Source organism: Anoplopoma fimbria, chromosome 15 (genome assembly GCF_027596085.1).
Source record: "Anoplopoma fimbria isolate UVic2021 breed Golden Eagle Sablefish chromosome 15, Afim_UVic_2022, whole genome shotgun sequence".
Lineage (NCBI taxonomy): Eukaryota > Metazoa > Chordata > Actinopteri > Perciformes > Anoplopomatidae > Anoplopoma > Anoplopoma fimbria.
The window spans coordinates 2,212,776-2,230,275 of NC_072463.1; the positions used below are offsets into that span (position 1 = coordinate 2,212,776).

The following is a 17,500-nucleotide window of genomic DNA, read 5'->3' on the forward strand; positions in this document are numbered from 1 at the left end:
TTTTTTTTTTTTTTTTTTATTTTATATATATACAGTACAAGTCAAAAGTTTGGAAAAACCTTCTCATTCAATGTTTTTTTTTTTTTTTTTATATATATATTTTTATTTTATATATATATACAGTGTCAGTCAAAAGTTTGGACATGTTTTTTCTTTTTTTAATTTTAATTTTATATATATTTATTTTAATTTTATATATATATACAATACCAGTCAAAAGTTTGGACAAACCTTCCAATTCAATGTTTTTTTAATTTATTTTATTTTATATATATTTATTTTATTTTATATATATACAATACCAGTCAAAAGTTTGGACAAACCTTCCATTCAATGTTTTTTCTTTATTTTAATTTTAATTTTATATATATTTATTTTATTTTATATATATACAGTACCAGTCAAAAGTTTGGACAAACCTTCTCATTCAATGGTTTTTTTAATTTATTTTTTTATTTTAAATATATTTTTATTTTTTATTTTATATAAACACGAATAAAACACAAATTGGTTGAAATGCTCACCACTCTCAGTCATTGCAAACTGTGACAAAGGTCTAACATTAATACTATAATAAATCATATTCTGTCATAAGATGTTATGAAAGGCTGAAGTTATTTGATTATTTCTTCACATGTAGAATATTATAAATGTTACTTTACTTGTTACATTTTGTTTGGTTTTAACTCCCTTTTTTAATTTATTCTTCTTCCTTATTCTATTTTATTCTTAATTGTATTTTTTATTTTCACTAAATCATCTCTTTTGCCATGTGGGAGGAGATATATGACCCAAACGGGGGAGAAAAATAATTAATAAATAAAGAAGAAACCAAGATTTTTATTTTAGGATGTGTTATTATATTACTTTACATATAAACAAATTTATTAAACATGTTGATTTATTGAATCTTGTTCCAGTTTCGGTAAGTTTTGTTGTCACAATATCCTTCTTAATATCACCACATTCAGAATTGAGGGCTTTTATTTTGACGAGCCGTTTCCTGCGCACGTGTGTGATGTTCTTTTTTTTTTTGTCTCACTCTGTCCAACTGATTCATGCATTATTTAATGAAACAAATGGATATTCAGTGAGGAATACATACTTTATTTAATCATGTAAAATATATATATATATATTTTTTTTTTATATTATTTTAAAATTATTTTAAAATCAAGCCAATGCTAAAGTGTCTTAAAGCTGCATTCTCTCTCCTGTCCACCAGGGGGCGACTCCTCTGGTTGTATAGAAGTCTATGAGAAAATGACTCTACTTCTCTCTTGATTTATTCCCTCAGTAAACATTGTAAACATGAGTTTATGGTCTCAATCTCTAGTTTCAAGTCTTCTTCAATACAGCATGATGTTCATTTAGTAAATGATGCTCCATTTAGAGTCAAACAGACCATAAAGCAGGGGATGCTTTAGGGCGGGGCTACACACTGATTGACAGGTCGACACCAGAGACGTATACGGCGTCTCTACGTCACTCCTCCTCAGTCCATATATGGTCACTTCCTGTTCACTGGTTGCAAAAAAACAACATGGCGATGGTCATGATCCAAGATGGCGACGGTGAAATCGCTGAACTCGAGACTCCAAAACGTGGTGACGACGAACACGTCCACTTCTTATACACGGTTTATGTTTTTGTTAAATTAATTTAGATATTTTAATATATTTTTTAACATTTTCTGTGTTTAGCGTCGAGCCTAAAGGCACAGGCGTCTGGATGAAAATCACATTTAAACTCTTTTTCAGAAGTGAAAGAAGAAGCAGAAGTTTATCAGACTGATGAACCACCAAAGCTTCTGCTCTGTGGTCCAACGTCTTCAGGGACAGAAGACTCTGAGAGACCTTCAGGACTCAAGATCCTGCAGAACGTCTGGAGATCTCAACACAAACTCTCCCAGGAGCTCGTTAATGGAGTATCTCGTTAATGGAGGATCTCGTCAATGGAGGATCTCGTTAATGGAGGAACTGCGTTAATGGAGGAGCTTGTTAATGGAGGAGCTTGTTAATGGAGAAAACTCGTTAATGGACGATCTCGTTAATGGAGGAATTGCGTTAATGGAGGATCTTGTTGATGGAGGATCTCGTTAATGGAGGAGCTCGTTAATGGAGGAGCTCGTTAATGGAGGATCTCGTTAATGGAGGAGCTCGTTAATGGAGGATCTTGTTAATGGAGGATCTTGTTAATGGAGGAGCTCGTTAATGGAGGAGCTCGTTAATGGAGGAGCTCGTTAATGGAGGAGCCTATTTGTTTGTTTGTTCTTGTTAACCTCAGACCATTAACACAACAAAGTAACTGAAGGTCTTACAGGAACCACGGCCACAGGACAACAGGAGGAAGATGAAGAAGAAGAAAAGTGGAATAACACAACAGAGAAACTATAAAATGAGGGAAACAGCAACTTCAGAGAAATACAGAGAAATAAAAATGAAAAAGCAGAAGAAGACAAAAGATGTTTTTGTTTTAGTCGTCTCATTACTTCAATTTAAATGACACGATGGAATAGTTTATTTTGGAATTGTTCAGTTTATTGGACATTTTGTTATAATTCACTGTGATGTGCTGACACTTCAAACAGCCACGTCTTTTAATGATCTCAGTGTTTTCTTTTGATCTACTGGAATCAGAAACTCAAATCAGATGAATTAAAAGGAACATTAAAAGAGTGTTGGATATTAAAATACGTCATCAGCAGACTGATTGGACGTCATCAAATGAAGTTCTGAACCTTCGAGTTCTGCATTAAGGTCGTCGCCATCTTGTTTTTTTGTAACCAGAAGTGACACAAGATGGTGGAGCTCAGTACAACCAGGCGATTATTAAGATATTTTAGGACCAAAATGTTAACTTTGATGATGGTGTCGACCTGTCAATCAGTGTGGGGACAATTTTTGGGGGGCAGTATAGACCATTTTAAATGTAAATGAAGACTATCTTATTTTGGGAACTTAACATTTTTCGGGAAACGAGGAAAATTTTGGGAGGTGAAACATTTTTTGGAAAGAAGATTTCGTTTTTGAAAATGGAGAATGACAGAGTCCTTTATTAGTCCCACAGCGGGAACATTTGCAGGATTACAGCAGCAGAGTGGATAGTGCAAAGAAAAAAAATAAGAGACATAAGTAGAAAACAAGAGTAAAAACACGTACAATAAATAAGAAATCATACGGTAAATATATATAGATATATTATATATAGATATATTGTATTGATATAGTCAGTTTTTTGGAGAGTTCCGTATTTATAAATACTGAAAGACCTTTTTAGGTTTGAGGAGATAAAGTTTAAACAGTGAGAACATTTTGAGGTTGAACTGACATCAATGAACAAACACTAGACGTTGGTGAGTTGGTGAAATGTCCCTTTAAAGCTGTTTAGTGTCTCCGTGTGAATCCGCCTCTCAGATGTTTTGTCGAACGCTTTAAACACGCTGATGCTGAGCTTTGCTCCTGAGCTCCTCAACAAACGGATGTCGTCTGAGATCTCTTCTGAAGCTGCTGGTTTGGGTTCAGTATTCATCAGACGCTCCGTCGGGCTGATGTCCTCTTTCATCACAATCACAGGAGCAACATCACAGGATTAAAGAGGCACGTTAGACGAAAGTCTGCTTCCTGGTTCAACTGGTGTTACAGATAATAAAGAAAAAAAACTTGTCAGACTTTAACAAACAAGAAATGATTAAAGCTTTGTGTCACGTTAAATGAGAATTTATTAAATTATTTCTGAATAAACTCTTTGAACCAACAGCTGGTTTTATTCTCACCAGATGTCAGATATTATCAGAGATGGAAGAAATAGAAAAATACCCTGAAAGTGAAAGTCCTGCATTTAAAACTATCAGCATCAAAATACATTTAAAGTTCCATTTTGCAGAATATTATATTTATTTAGATGAGTCAGTCATTATAAAATAATAAACATTAACGGACGACTGATGACGATGATGATGGGTTTCTAACCTCATATCTTCATAATATTTTTTAAGTCATTCATTCATTCATTTTTATTTCAGTTGTATTTTTTCAATCTAAATCAGTTTATTTTCCTGCGGCAGTGAGCTTCCATAGATTCCATATATCATCTGAGGAGACCTGTAAGTAAATAAAAGGTTATTTTAATTGATATATGTGAACTTTTGATGACATCTGGTCGTAGAACTGTAGAGCCTGAGAAGATTAAATGACAATGGTTAATAAATATTATTAATTAAGAAGATGGAGAGAGCTGCTGAGGACCTTTAGTCTGACAGGAAGTGGACGTGTTTGTGCAGTAAAGCGAGCGGCGGTGAGACGACGGTATCAAGTTTCAGCAGTCAAAGCATCTTCACGAAAGTCAACAGCTTTATGTTTTATTAATACAGCAGAAATCTGCCGTCATTAATAATGCAGAGAGACGAGCGTCAGGAAGACTTTTATTCTCTGATAATGGAGCTCGGCTAATAGTTTCACCCTGATGCCGGTCTTTGTGCTAAGCTAAGCTAACAGATGAAAATGATACAGTAAAAGGTGTGCTGCTCCTTCAACGTCTCGTATCTTATTATACATGATAATAAAGTTCATTTTTACTTTTCAAACCCAGATTTCTGTCAAAGAACAAAGTGCATTTTATAAATAAACTAAACTGAAAGACTTCCAAATTTATTTTTTATCAGAAGAAAAATAACAGAGACAATTAAAAGAACGATGTGTTTTCAGAGATGTTTGTCGTTCAAGAGTTCAGGAGACGGTCCTCTTTGTAAAACTCAAACTGCAGGTTTAGGAGGACGCTCTCGGGAATCATCTTTATGCTTTAAGAGGACCGAGTAAACTCTTAAATGGATTCTGTAATGAACTGCTAGCAAACGTAAAAACCTCAAGAGGAGAGTAGCTTGATCGCTCACAGTCAGCTGAGTCATGCGACCTGAAATCAAATGATCCGACTGTACAACAAACTTATTAATATGAAATCAAGCTGATGTTTAATGTTTAATCTCCATCCTTCCTGTTTTTTAAGAACATCATGGAGACTAAATCAGATCCATCAGTAACGAGGAGTCACGTTACAAATAATGAATGAGTGAGTGTGTTTACGTGAGAAACATCCTGCAATGATTCAGGACACATCTCACCCCGAGCAGAAATATCATACAGTAATATTTATTAATGGAAAAACACCTTAAAACCCTCATTATTATGCTGCGTTACAGACGTAAACTGTCGAACTCTCAGAAGCATTTTCAACTAGATTGTTTATCGTAACCAGCTACCTGATAACAAGGCGCCATATATTCAATATTAATCTATATGGAGAACAGGTTTTACCATCAGGTAGTTTATATTATTCTAATGAAGAAGAGCAAATTGAAAGACCGTTAGTGACAGAAAAATAAATAAAAGATGAAATTAATTTTTGATGAACTGGGCCTCAATTTAAAGGTCAGTTATATATTATATTATATTATATTACAGTCATTTAGCAGACGCTTTTCTCCAAAGCGACTTACAGTCAGTAGTATATTACATATCATTCACCCATTCACACACTGATGAAACCATCAAGGTGCCACCATCAGACTCTAACTAACATTCATCATCCAGTCCACACCGATGGCCTTCAGGAGCAACTTGGGGTTAAGTGTCTTGCCCAAGGACACATTGAGAAGCCGGGTATCGAAACCGACCCTCTGATTGGAGAACTACCTTGCTCTCCACTACGCCACAGCCGCCCCGAAACGGAAGTTTAAACCAAGTCTTAGTCAAGCATTAGCATTAGCATTAGCATTAGCATTAGCACATAGAAAGTGAAGATTTTGACTTTAAAGTTGAGATTTAGGAGAAATTAGGTAAAAAAGAAAAGACAGGAAGTCAAAACAAACTGTGGAGATTTAGATTTACATTCTCTTAAAGTTGAAGCCAAACTAACATTTAAATGTAAAAAGTAAAAACGTTGCATTATAATGTCGACTGACCATTCTGAGCTTTTTATTATTATTTGTCCTCAATTTATTTCCATCTGCTGACAGACTGGATTCATAAAATAAAATTATATCTGATCTCAGGAATTTTATTCTTAACAGGAAGTGGCCTGTCAGCATCTGAAGATGCTTTAAGTGTGTTTGTCTCCTGAATAAAAGGAATCTGAAATGAAAAGCTTCCAGAGACGTACTTTGTTATACTTGAATACTTACAGTATTTATATATATTTATTTATATATACTATATTTATATAAATAAGGAAATTAACCTGAAGCTTCTGTGTCTTTGTTTCTCTGCAGCTGAAGACTTTATATAAAACAGCTCCATGTCATCATTTCGTGCACAAACAGTGTTTCATTTACATTTTCCGTTAAAAGTTATCCACATGAGTCTCAAACTGTAGTCTGCATCAAAAGAACATGCTTCATGCTTTAATCTCCTGTTAGATGGAAAACATCAGACGGACTTCTTTAAAAGACCTTCAGGTCTCTGCGACTTATTTAAAATCAGCTGAAGTAGAAATCATTTGCCTAAATAACTAATTTTGTTAAGGAAAAAGAATAAAACGGCGACCCTTCTTGGATTATTTGGTGAATCTCCCGTTGCGTTAAACTGACAGCGTCTTTTTTAAAATCTTTTAATGTGGATGTGATTGAAATTGATTCTCCCAATGGTCGTTTAGTCATATTATTTTATTATCACTGTTGTTTATTTGATTTTAAGTTTGAGTTGTTTGTTTGTGGTCTTTTTGACTTTGTTCTGTTATTTATCATTTAACGGCTTCGTGTTGTGTGTCGATGTGTTTTACCCTGAAAAAACAAAAATCATCCTAAAGAGTTCTGAACCAAACCAAAGAACAGTCTTATTAATAATTTATAAATTAATTAAATTAATTAATTAATCCATATAACCAGTTAGACGTCTTCTGAGTGGACCAATAGTGAAGCTAAACAAAACAACATCATGCTGCAGAGAGCTGCCACCTGCTGGTCTGGAGAACATCAAGACCATCACAGTCTGATCTTAGATCCAGACTGAAAACTTTCTGGTTCTCAAAACGCTTCTTAACGAACCTGTCAGGCACAAAATGACCCTCTGTGGGTCAGTTACTTTGAATTCTTGAAGAAAACTTCAACTAAAACACGACTAACTAAAAAAGATTTTAGAAACGTAAACGGTCTTGAGTGAAGCTCCGCCTCCAGGTCTGAACTCCACCAGCAGCTTCTTTTAGAAAAAGACATGAACCAGTGGTGAACACAGCTGGTGTTACTGGGAACACAAATACCAACCAAGTCTATTTATGTCCCTCTAGTCTGAGGGGGGGTCAAAGGTTTGCTGGTTCAAGTCCCAGTAAGGACGTTCTTTGTTTTCTTCCTTCTGTTTGCATCATTATATTTGTCTTTCTAGTAAAAAGGCTTATTCTGCTCCCTCCTGTGTATTTTTACCATTTTGTGGACACATGATTGATGCGTGTGTGTTTAAGCTCCAGTGTGTGTAGAATAACAACAGATTGATCCGGCTGCTAACAGGTTCAGTCCTCAGGTTCTGATCAGTTACAGATTTAAAGATGATCAATAAATAAAAGGTCTTTGATTCATCGACGCTCTGCTCGGAGCCACTTCCTGTTCCCAGGAGGAGGAGAACGTAAAGAGCAGCATGTTTTATGTGACACACTGATATTGTTCTCCGTCGACTCACATCCAGGATTTAAAAGCAGCGATGGATGGTGTTGTCATGGCGATGTGAGTGCATAATCAGGTGACGGAATGATGAGAGACGACGTCACCCTCACACAGGAAATGAATCCTTTAATGATGATTTGAAATGAATAAATATTAAGGTAATGTACACGGAAAGGAAACAAAGAAATATATTTGTATATGTTCATATATATATAACTGAATAGACAATATACACACTGTATACACAGTGTACACAGTTTCCTCCTCCTCCATTAATTCCTGATTATGGAAACTTTAAAAGGCATTCATTCTAATTTATACTTTTACATCTCAGAGGTGAATATTTTACTTTTTACTTATCTACTTTTATCTGACAATTCTAATTACTTTATACATTAAGATTATTAATCCACTAATAAATAATGATGTATTATCATAGATTGAACTACCAGCAGTATATAAAGTATACTGGACAAACACATAATACATCAATATTATAATTTAAATAATTCTGCATGATAAGTACTTTTACTTTTGGTACTGGAAATATATGTATTTGAATAATACTTTTGAACTTTTGAATTCAGAGAACTACACTGAGGTATTAGTACTTTTTAGAAGACAAAGATCAGAGTATTTCTTCCAGCACTGAAGTACAACACAAAGTATAGTATATATATTTATATGTATACAGTCATCAGTCGAGTGTGAGGTTTGATGGTGTCCTGCTGCCATCTGCAGGACAAACTGTGAACGACACGCTGAAATAAATCTGTTGAACATCTCGAGGCTCGTGAAGGAAACAGCAGACAAAATTTCAAATCATGAATATCTAATCATGAATATCTAATCACGAATATCTAATCATGAATATCTAATCACGAATATCTAATCATGAATATCTAATCATGAATACATAATCATGATTTGACCTGAAGTCTCCTGAGAAAAGATTTTTTATCCAAACTGATCGGAAGTGACAGAGGTACATATTGTACTTTTCACTGTACTACATCTCAGAAGTAAATATTGTACTTTTCACTGTACTACATCTTAGAGGTCAGTAGAAGTTTTTATACCACAGTTGTACCTGAAGTCTATCAGAACTCTCACATTTGAAGAGAAACATGAGACTTTAAATGTTTTTTCTTTGTTTTTAATTTTGTTTGGTTTTCACAGAATCACAGAGACGTCACATGATTAATATTGATTATTGATTAATATTCATCACTCAACTAAATGTTGAGCTGCTGCCTAGAGACAAAAAAAAACACCAAAGAACATGTATTAAACCAGTTTAAAGCTCCGTCATTCTATCCGTCGTAGGGAAACCTGAGGAGCGCGGCCTGCCTGGGGCCGAGTCGTAGCTCGCTCAGGTCCACGCTGCTGTCCGCCGGCAGGGTGCTGCTGTTGGTGCTGAGGACGACCACCGCACGCTGAGGCAGCGCAGCGTCGCTCAGCGGCAGAACCACCGCCTCCCATGCCCAGTTGAAGGCGGCCAGGTAACGCTCGCTCTGATCCCAGACGCGAAGGAACGCCAGCGAGGAGGAGGAGTTAGAGAGGAGCAGGAAGTCTCCGAACAGCAGGGAGCGCTCCTTACCGCGGAGCTCGCTCAGAGCGCTGAAGAACCGGAGGTAGGACAGACGCTCCGCCCGCTCCTCCTGCAGGGTCAATACACAGATACACAGTACTGATCACCACAGTACTGCTGTACTAGTACTACTAATACTACTACTGCTGGCACTACCACTCATGATACTACTACTACTACCACTACTAATACAAAGGAAGAACCGGAGGCAGGACAGACGCTGTGCCTGCTCCTCCTGCAGGATCAGTACACAGTACTGATCACAGTACCTCTGTAAAGGTACTACTACTACAACTGCTGCTGGTACTACTACTACTACTGATACTACTACTACTACTACTACTAATAAAAAGGAAGAACATGAGAAAGGATAGACGCTCTGCAAGCTCCTCCTGCAGGACAGATCATTACACTGCACTATTCATCACAATCCTACTGTACTAGTACTACAGATACTGTTGGTACTAGTACTACTGATACTAGAAGTACTACAATAAATGCTAGAACTATAGCTGAAGTACTTTTTCCTCCTTTTGTACCCACGTCTGTGACTGCTGGTACTGCCAGCACTGATAACAGTATTGCTGCTACTTGTACTTGCTCTACTTGTACTTGCTCTTTGACTTCCTGTCACTCTCAATATCTCCATGTTTAGTTTTTTTACCTTCAGAGTCCCGTTCAGCTCCTCGTCAGAGTCCCAAAGCATTCTGGGAAACTTGGTGCCCTTTAACACAGGAGAGATAAAATGTGAAGATCAATCACTGATAATCAATAATAAATGTTTGATTAGGAATAAAAGGACATGAAGTGAAAGAGGCAGTGGGCCGTCTCTCAGGTCTCTCAGGTCTCGTGTCCTCACCTCGTCCATCAGGCCGATCTCGTCTCCGTAGTTGAAGACCGGCGTCCCCGGCAGCGTGAGCAGCAGCAGCTGGTGCAGTTCGACCAGACCCGGTTCCACTAGCGAGGCCAGGTGACCCTGGCTCCGCCCCCCCATGCTCCAGGCCAGTCTGAGCTGGCTGTGGGACGAGTACAGCAGCTGGACGGACTGAACGCACTCTGTGGCGTCCGTGCTGCCGGCGCTGAGGACCCTGGAGATCAGAAGGTCGACGCCGGTGAAGTTCAGGAGGTTGGACACTTCTTCAGCCGAGGAGTGTTCGGTGACGCCGATCAGGACTCTGGAAAACACACATCCAGTCTTTGTTATCATGTCGTTTGTCTCTTTGTGGTCGTTTAACGAGTATTTCTAGTCGTTTAGCGAGAGCCTGAGGACAAAACTACAATAATACATAATTTAGCTTCTTCAATAAAAAGAAAATAGACTCCAGTTTGAGTTAATTAAAGTCTGTTTTTCTGTTATTAGGATTTTTGGTCTGTTTGTTTTCTTTAAAATGACAATTAGTATTTAAAGAAAACGACTAATTTGTCTGAGTGGTCTTAGTGGTCCCATTGGTCTCATTGGTCTCAGTGGTCTTAGTGGTCTCAGTGGTCTCAGTGGTCTTAGTGGTCTCATTGGTCTCAGTGGTCCCAGTGGTCCCATTGGTCTCAATGGTCTTAGTGGTCCCATTGGTCTCAGTGGTCTTAGTGGTCCCATTGGTCCCATTGGTCTCAATGGTCTTAGTGGTCTCATTGGTCTTAGTGGTCTCATTGGTCTTAGTGGTCCCATTGGTCCCATTGGTCTCATTGGTCTTAGTGGTCCCATTGGTCTCAGTGGTCCCATTGGTCTCAATGATCTTAGTGGTCCCATTGGTCTCAATGGTCTTAGTGGTCCCATTGGTCTCAGTGGTCCCATTGGTCTCAATGGTCTTAGTGGTCTCAATGGTCTTAGTGGTCTCAATGGTCTTAGTGGTCTCAATGGTCTTAGTGGTCTCCTTGGTCTCAGTGCTCCCATTGGTCTCAATGGTCTTAGTGGTCCCATTGGTCCCAATGGTTTTAGTGGTCCCAGTGGTCTCTGACCTCTTGTTGGGTTCGTCCTCGGTCCCATTCTGGATGATGGCTCGGATGTCGGTCCACAGAGACGGCACCATGCTGGCCACCCGCTCCACCCCCGACAGCTGCACGCCATCAACGCCTTGTTTCATCCAGAAGACCAGAGCGGACTGAGGACAGAGAGACAGTCAGTTAGCGCTGTTTCTTTTATCATATCAACATTAACAGAGTGAGACTGATCTCTGATTAGATCCTGTCTGCAGTGAACCAACTGTCTGTCTCTCTGTCTACCTGTCTCTCTCTCTTTCTCTCTCTCTCTGCCTGTCCCTCTCTCTCTCTCTCTCTCTCTCTCTCTGTCTCTCTCTCTTTCTCTGCTTGTCCCTCTCTCACTGTCTCTCTGTCTACCTGTCTGTCCCTCTCTCTCTCTCTCTGTCTGTCTGTCTCTGTCTGTCTCTCTGTCTGTCTCTCTCTCTCTGTCTCTCTCTCTATCTCTCTGTCTGTCTCTGTCTGTCTCTCTCTCTCTGTCTGTTTGTCTGTCTGTCTCTCTCTCTATCTCTCTCTCTGTCTGTTTGTCTGTCTGTCTCTCTCTCTGTCTCTGTCTCTCTGTCTGTTTGTCTGTCTGTCCCTCCCTCTCTCTCTCTCTCTGTCTGTCTGTCTCTCTCTCTCTCTGTCTCTCTGTCTCTCTCTGTCTGTCTGTCTGTCTGTCTGTCTGTCTGTCTGTCTGTCTGTCTGTCTGTCTGTCTGTCTGTCTCTCTCTCTCTCTGTCTCTCTGTCTCTCTGTCTGTCTGTCTGTCTGTCTGTCTGTCTCTCTCTCTCTGTCTCTCTGTCTGTCTGTCTGTCTGTCTGTCTCTCTCTCTCTGTCTCTCTGTCTCTCTCTCTGTCTCTCTCTCTCTCTCTCTCTCTCTCTCTCTCTCTCTCTCTCTCTCTCTCTCTGTCTCACCTTCAGCCTCTCAGCGACGTTGGTCACACTGATGTTGGAGAACCAGGGTCCAGATGAACCCTGGTAGTTTGGAGTCAGATCCAGAACCACAGAAATACCTGCAGAGACAGACACCATGTAAACTAGACCAGGATCCAGAGTAGAAGGTCAAAGGTCATTACTACTAATACTGATTTAATATCAGAGGTCAAACATGGAGGAGGACGGGACGTATTTCTGTCACCAAGTCCATAAATGTTGTACTTATTTTAAATATTAATGTATAATAATTCAAACATTAAACCTCATGATCCTGAGAATTAACTCTACTTTATACAATAAATCAAACCGTGTGTATGTGTAATAACACTGATTATTGATACGGTTATTGATCGTCACCCTTCTTGTGAGCCGCCTGGACCAGGTCTCTGAACTGATCCAGGGTTCCGGACTCTGAGGAAACCTCCTCGAACCTCAGACTCATCGCGTCGTCTGCTGGAGACACGTGGATCGGACCGACTACCAGACCTCTGACCTTCATCCGGGACAGACTGCCCACCTTCTGCTCCACTCCTGGGGGGGGGGGGGAGGGAGAAGATGGGGGGATTATGAGGAGAAGGAGGGGAGAAGACAGATAAAGAGGAATAGAATGCAGAAGGAGGATGAGACAAAGGGGGAGGGAGGAGGAAGAAGATAAGGGGAGAGAGAATAAGATGAAAGAGGAAAAAAGAGGAGGAGGAGGAGGAGGAGGGGAAAAGAGAAAGAGGAAGACAAAGAGGGGATTGAAGAGGAGGAGAAGAAGAAAAAGAAAGAGGAGAAAGCAGGAGGAAGAGGAGACAGAGGAAAAGGAGGAAGAGAAAGAGACAAAGGGGGAGGGAGGAAGAAGAGGATTAGGGGGAGAGAATAAGAAAAAGGAGGAGGAGGAGGAGGAGGAGGAGGAGGAGGAGGAGGAGGAGGAGGAGGGAGGAGGAAGAGGATTTGGGGTAGGAGGGAGGAGGAGGAGAAGACAGAGGATGAGGGGTGTGATGAGGATGACGTTGGTAGACATTAGTCAGCAGCAGAGGAAGGGTTAGTTTCAGTCTCTTCTAATAATCTCTCTCAGAATAATCTCTCCATTTATATATGAATATATTTATATTTTGATTCATAAACATTTATATATGAATATATTTATATTTAATCCCAGAATGATTCATCTTTATGAATATATATTTATATATATATATATATAAATATTTAAATACAACCCCTCCCAGAATGCCTTGCTTCACATCTTTATGAATATATATTTATATTTATATATATATTTAAATGTATTTAAATACAACCCCTCCCAGAATGCCTTGCTTCACATCTTTATGAATATATATTTATATTTATATATATATTTAAATGTATTTAAATACAACCCCTCCCAGAATGCCTTGCTTCACATTTATATATGAATATATTTATATATTTATAGATACATATATATATATATTTAAATATCCCAGAATATATATATATATATATATATATATATATATATATTTATATGTAATCGATATATATATATATATATATATATTTAAATACAACCCGTCCCAGAATGCCTTGCGTCCTCACCCTTCAGGTCTCGGGCGTCGCTGAAGGCCGCGATGTCTCCTATCTGGTACAGCGGGCCGGCGTTCCACCAGCTGGTGGACGGGAGGTCTCTGCAGCGAGGAGCCTGCAGCACGATGAGCACCGCTCCTCCCAACATACCCAACCAGCCCAACCAGAACACCACCAGCAACGCCCAGCGGGTCCTCACCCAGCTGGGGAGGGAGGAGACAGGGAGGGAGGAGACAGGGGGAGGAAGGGAGGAGAGGAGACAGGGAGGAAGAGGAGAGGAGACAGGGAGGAGGACACAGGGAGGAAGAGGAGAGGAGACAGGGAGGAGGACACAGGGAGGAAGAGGAGAGGAGACAGGGAGGAGGAGACAGGGAGGAAGAGGGAGGAGAAGGGAGGAAGAAGAGAGGAGACAGGGAGGAGGACACAGGGAGGAAGAGGAGAGGAGACAGAGAGGAAGAGGAGAGGAGACAGGGAGGAGAGGGGAGGAGGAGAGGAGAGAGGGAGGACAGGGAGGAAGAAGAGAGGAGACAGGGAGGAGGACACAGGGAGGAAGAGGAGAGGAGACAGGGAGGAAGAGGAGAGGAGACAGGGAGGAAGAAGAGAGGAGACAGGGAGGAGAGAGAGGAGGAGGACAGGGAGGGACAGAGGAAGAGGAGAGGAGACAGGGAGGAAGAAGAGAGGAGACAGGGAGGAAGAAGAGAGGAGACAGGGGGAGGAGGAGACAGGGAGGAAGAGGAGAGGAGACAGGGAGGGAGGAGGAGAGGGAGGAGGAAGAGAGAGGAGAGGGGGAGGAAGAAGAGAGGAGACAGGGAGGAGGAGACAGGGAGGAAGAAGAGAGGAGACAGGGAGGAAGAAGAGAGGAGACAGGGAGGAAGAAGAGAGGAGACAGGGAGGAAGAAGAGAGGAGACAGGGAGGAGAGAGAGGAGGAGGGAGAGGAGAGGAGACAGGGAGGGAAGAGAGAGGAGACAGGGAGGGAGGAGGGACAGGGAGGAAGAGGAGAGGAGACAGGGAGGAAGAAGGAGGAGACAGGGAGGAAGAGGAGAGGAGACAGGGAGGAAGAGGAGAGGAGACAGGGAGGAGGACACAGGGAGGAAGAGGAGAGGAGACAGGGAGGAAGAGGAGAGGAGACAGTGAGGAAGAAGAGAGGAGACAGGGAGGAAGAGAGAGGAGACAGGGGGAGGAGGAGAGGACGAGGAGACAGTAAGGAGGATGGGGAGACAGGGAGGAGGAGAATAAAGAGAGACAGGGAGGAGGAGGAGGAGGAGGAGGAGGAGAGACAGTGTGGGAGAGCATCAGATAAATTCAGACATAATTATGAGTGTGTGAGAGGTGTGTATTCATTGTGTGTACAGTGTGTGTGTGTGTGTGTGTGTGTGTGTGTGTGTGTGTGTGTGTGTGTGTGTGTGTGTGTGTGTGTGTGTGTGTACATCATGTGTATTCATTGTGTGTGTGGGCCTCCTCACCCCGGAGTCCCGGCCACCCTCAGCAGCTCCTCTTTGTTCAGCCCGGTGAACTTCACCACCTCCTTCTCCTCCTTCTCCTCCTTCTCCTCCTGCTCCTCCTCCTCCATCTTCAGCTTCACGGAGCCGTTCTTCTCCACCTCGGCCGACTCTGCGTCTCCTCCGCCTGCAGACGGAGCATCCTCGGCCCGGTCTCCTCCTCCTCCTCCTCCTCCTCCTCCTCCTCCTCCAGTCATCGGCTGCTTCTCCTGCTCCTCCTGGTCCAGATCCGCCTCGCTCACATCGGCCTCCGTCGCATCAGCATCCGCAGCGGGACCCTGCGCCTCCTCCTCCGGGTCCGGGTCTCTGGTCTGAGCCTCCTCCGGGTCCGGGTCTCCGGTCTGAGCCTCCTTCAGGTCCACGTTGGTCTCCTCCGTGTTCATCCCGGTGATGTCCCGTTAATCTACCGGGAGGATGATGCGTTCACTGCAGAGGATGATGCGTTAATGATGCGTTCACTGCAGAGGATGATGCGTTCACTGCAACGTGACACGTCCGTGACACCAGCTGGCCACATGATGTAATACATCACATTCAATATTTTAAAACTTATTTATGTATTACAATAATTACAATTTTATATATATACACATATATATATATATATTACAATATATTAAAATTTTATATATATACACATAAATATATATTACAATAATTACAATTTTATATATATACACATATATATATATTACAATATATTACAATAATTAAAATTATATATATAAATATAAATTACAATATATTACAATTTAATATAAATATACATATATATATATTACAATATATTACAATGTCTGTCTGCTACACTGCAAAGAATGATGCGTTCACTGCAGAGGATGATGCGTTCACTGCAGAGGATGATTGTATATATAGGTCTGTGACACCATGGCCACATGATATAATATATCACATTCAATATTTTAAAACTTTTTATATAAAAACTTATATATATATACACATACATATATTACAATAATTACAATTTTATATATATACACATATATATATATTACAATAATTACAATTTTATATATATACACATGTATTACAATATATTACAATTGTATATATATATACATATATGAATATTACAATATATTACAATAATTAAAATTATATATATATACATATATATATTACAATTTAATATAAATATACACATGTATATATATTACAATATATTACAATGTCTGTCTGCTACATATATATATATAGATATGAAAAGTCTATTTACTGCTTTGAATTATTACAGAATATTTATTTTATATTTGCTCTCAAGTCCTTTTCATGTCACGTTACAGCTGAGAGGATAAGGCAGAAATATTGTTTTACACGTCATAAGAAAACAATTAATGAGCACATTAATTAGACAGAACACGTGTAGATGTAGTCAGATCTATAGAGCATGGTCGACGTTATGAAACCACCACCAGCTGAGACCTCTGCACTCCTACAGTGGACGCCTCGAGCACGTCCTCAACCAGAAGAGCCAAAGAGAGCTCGGTCTTCAGATGGTTGAGGACTTCACAGGTATGAGATGTTCACTAGGACTGAGGGGAGATGGAGCATTGACCCTTTGCTCTCTGTGGTTGCTGTCGAGGCTGCTGCCATCGAGGCGCTCGAGGAGGAGGATGAAGGTATCGTGGAAGATGTGGAGGAGCCCACCATCTTCAAGCCCGAAACATGTCAGCAGTAGTAACTTTCTCAACAGAGAGCATGTTTGAATGAGCAGAATGAAACCAACAACACAAGAAATGATCTTATTAGAACTTTAATGCTCTCAGATGGAGCTCCTATATAATAATAATAATAAAAACAATAATAATAATAATATATATGCTGCTGTGGACCATGAAGCTCAGGCTGCAACAAACACACCAATCTTCTCTTATTTCAATGAAAACTTTTTATTTATATTACTGCTGCGATCGTCTATAAAACATTTTTTAAATCCAATGCAGTTTCACAGACTCACCACCAGGTGTCTCCCTGTGACCGGACTATGACGTCACGGGGTGCTCTGACTGCAGAACATAAAGGGAAACACAAAACATACTGTACATACAACAACAACATGATTTATGAATATACATTTAAATGCCCTTGATCTGAATGGTTGTATAGTTTAACAATAATTCTACAACGAAACATGCCGGTGTGTTGTATGATGGGAAATCGCCATTTCACAAGGCGGCTAATAGAAACCATCACCAGAACATCTCAGATAAGTCTTCAAAGTATTACAAAAACCTGCAGCGACTTTAATAATAAAAGGTTGTGCTTTGGGATCAATTTTAATCCACAGGATAAAGGGAAC

At 40.1% G+C, this 17,500-nt stretch overlaps 1 protein-coding gene across 1 annotated transcript; it reads right to left on the reverse strand.

The window, feature by feature from the left end:
• Positions 1-8,961: 8,961 nt before the first annotated feature.
• On the reverse strand, positions 8,962-15,563 carry LOC129103923 (4F2 cell-surface antigen heavy chain-like). Its single transcript, XM_054614562.1, has 8 exons — positions 15,145-15,563; positions 13,693-13,883; positions 12,484-12,657; positions 12,106-12,203; positions 11,193-11,335; positions 10,099-10,414; positions 9,904-9,963; positions 8,962-9,309 (listed from the first exon to the last, which is right to left on the reverse strand). The coding sequence occupies exons 1-8, from the start codon at positions 15,561-15,563 to the stop codon at positions 8,962-8,964; spliced, it is 1,749 nt and encodes a 582-aa protein (XP_054470537.1).
• Between the last annotated feature and the right edge of the window lie 1,937 nt (positions 15,564-17,500).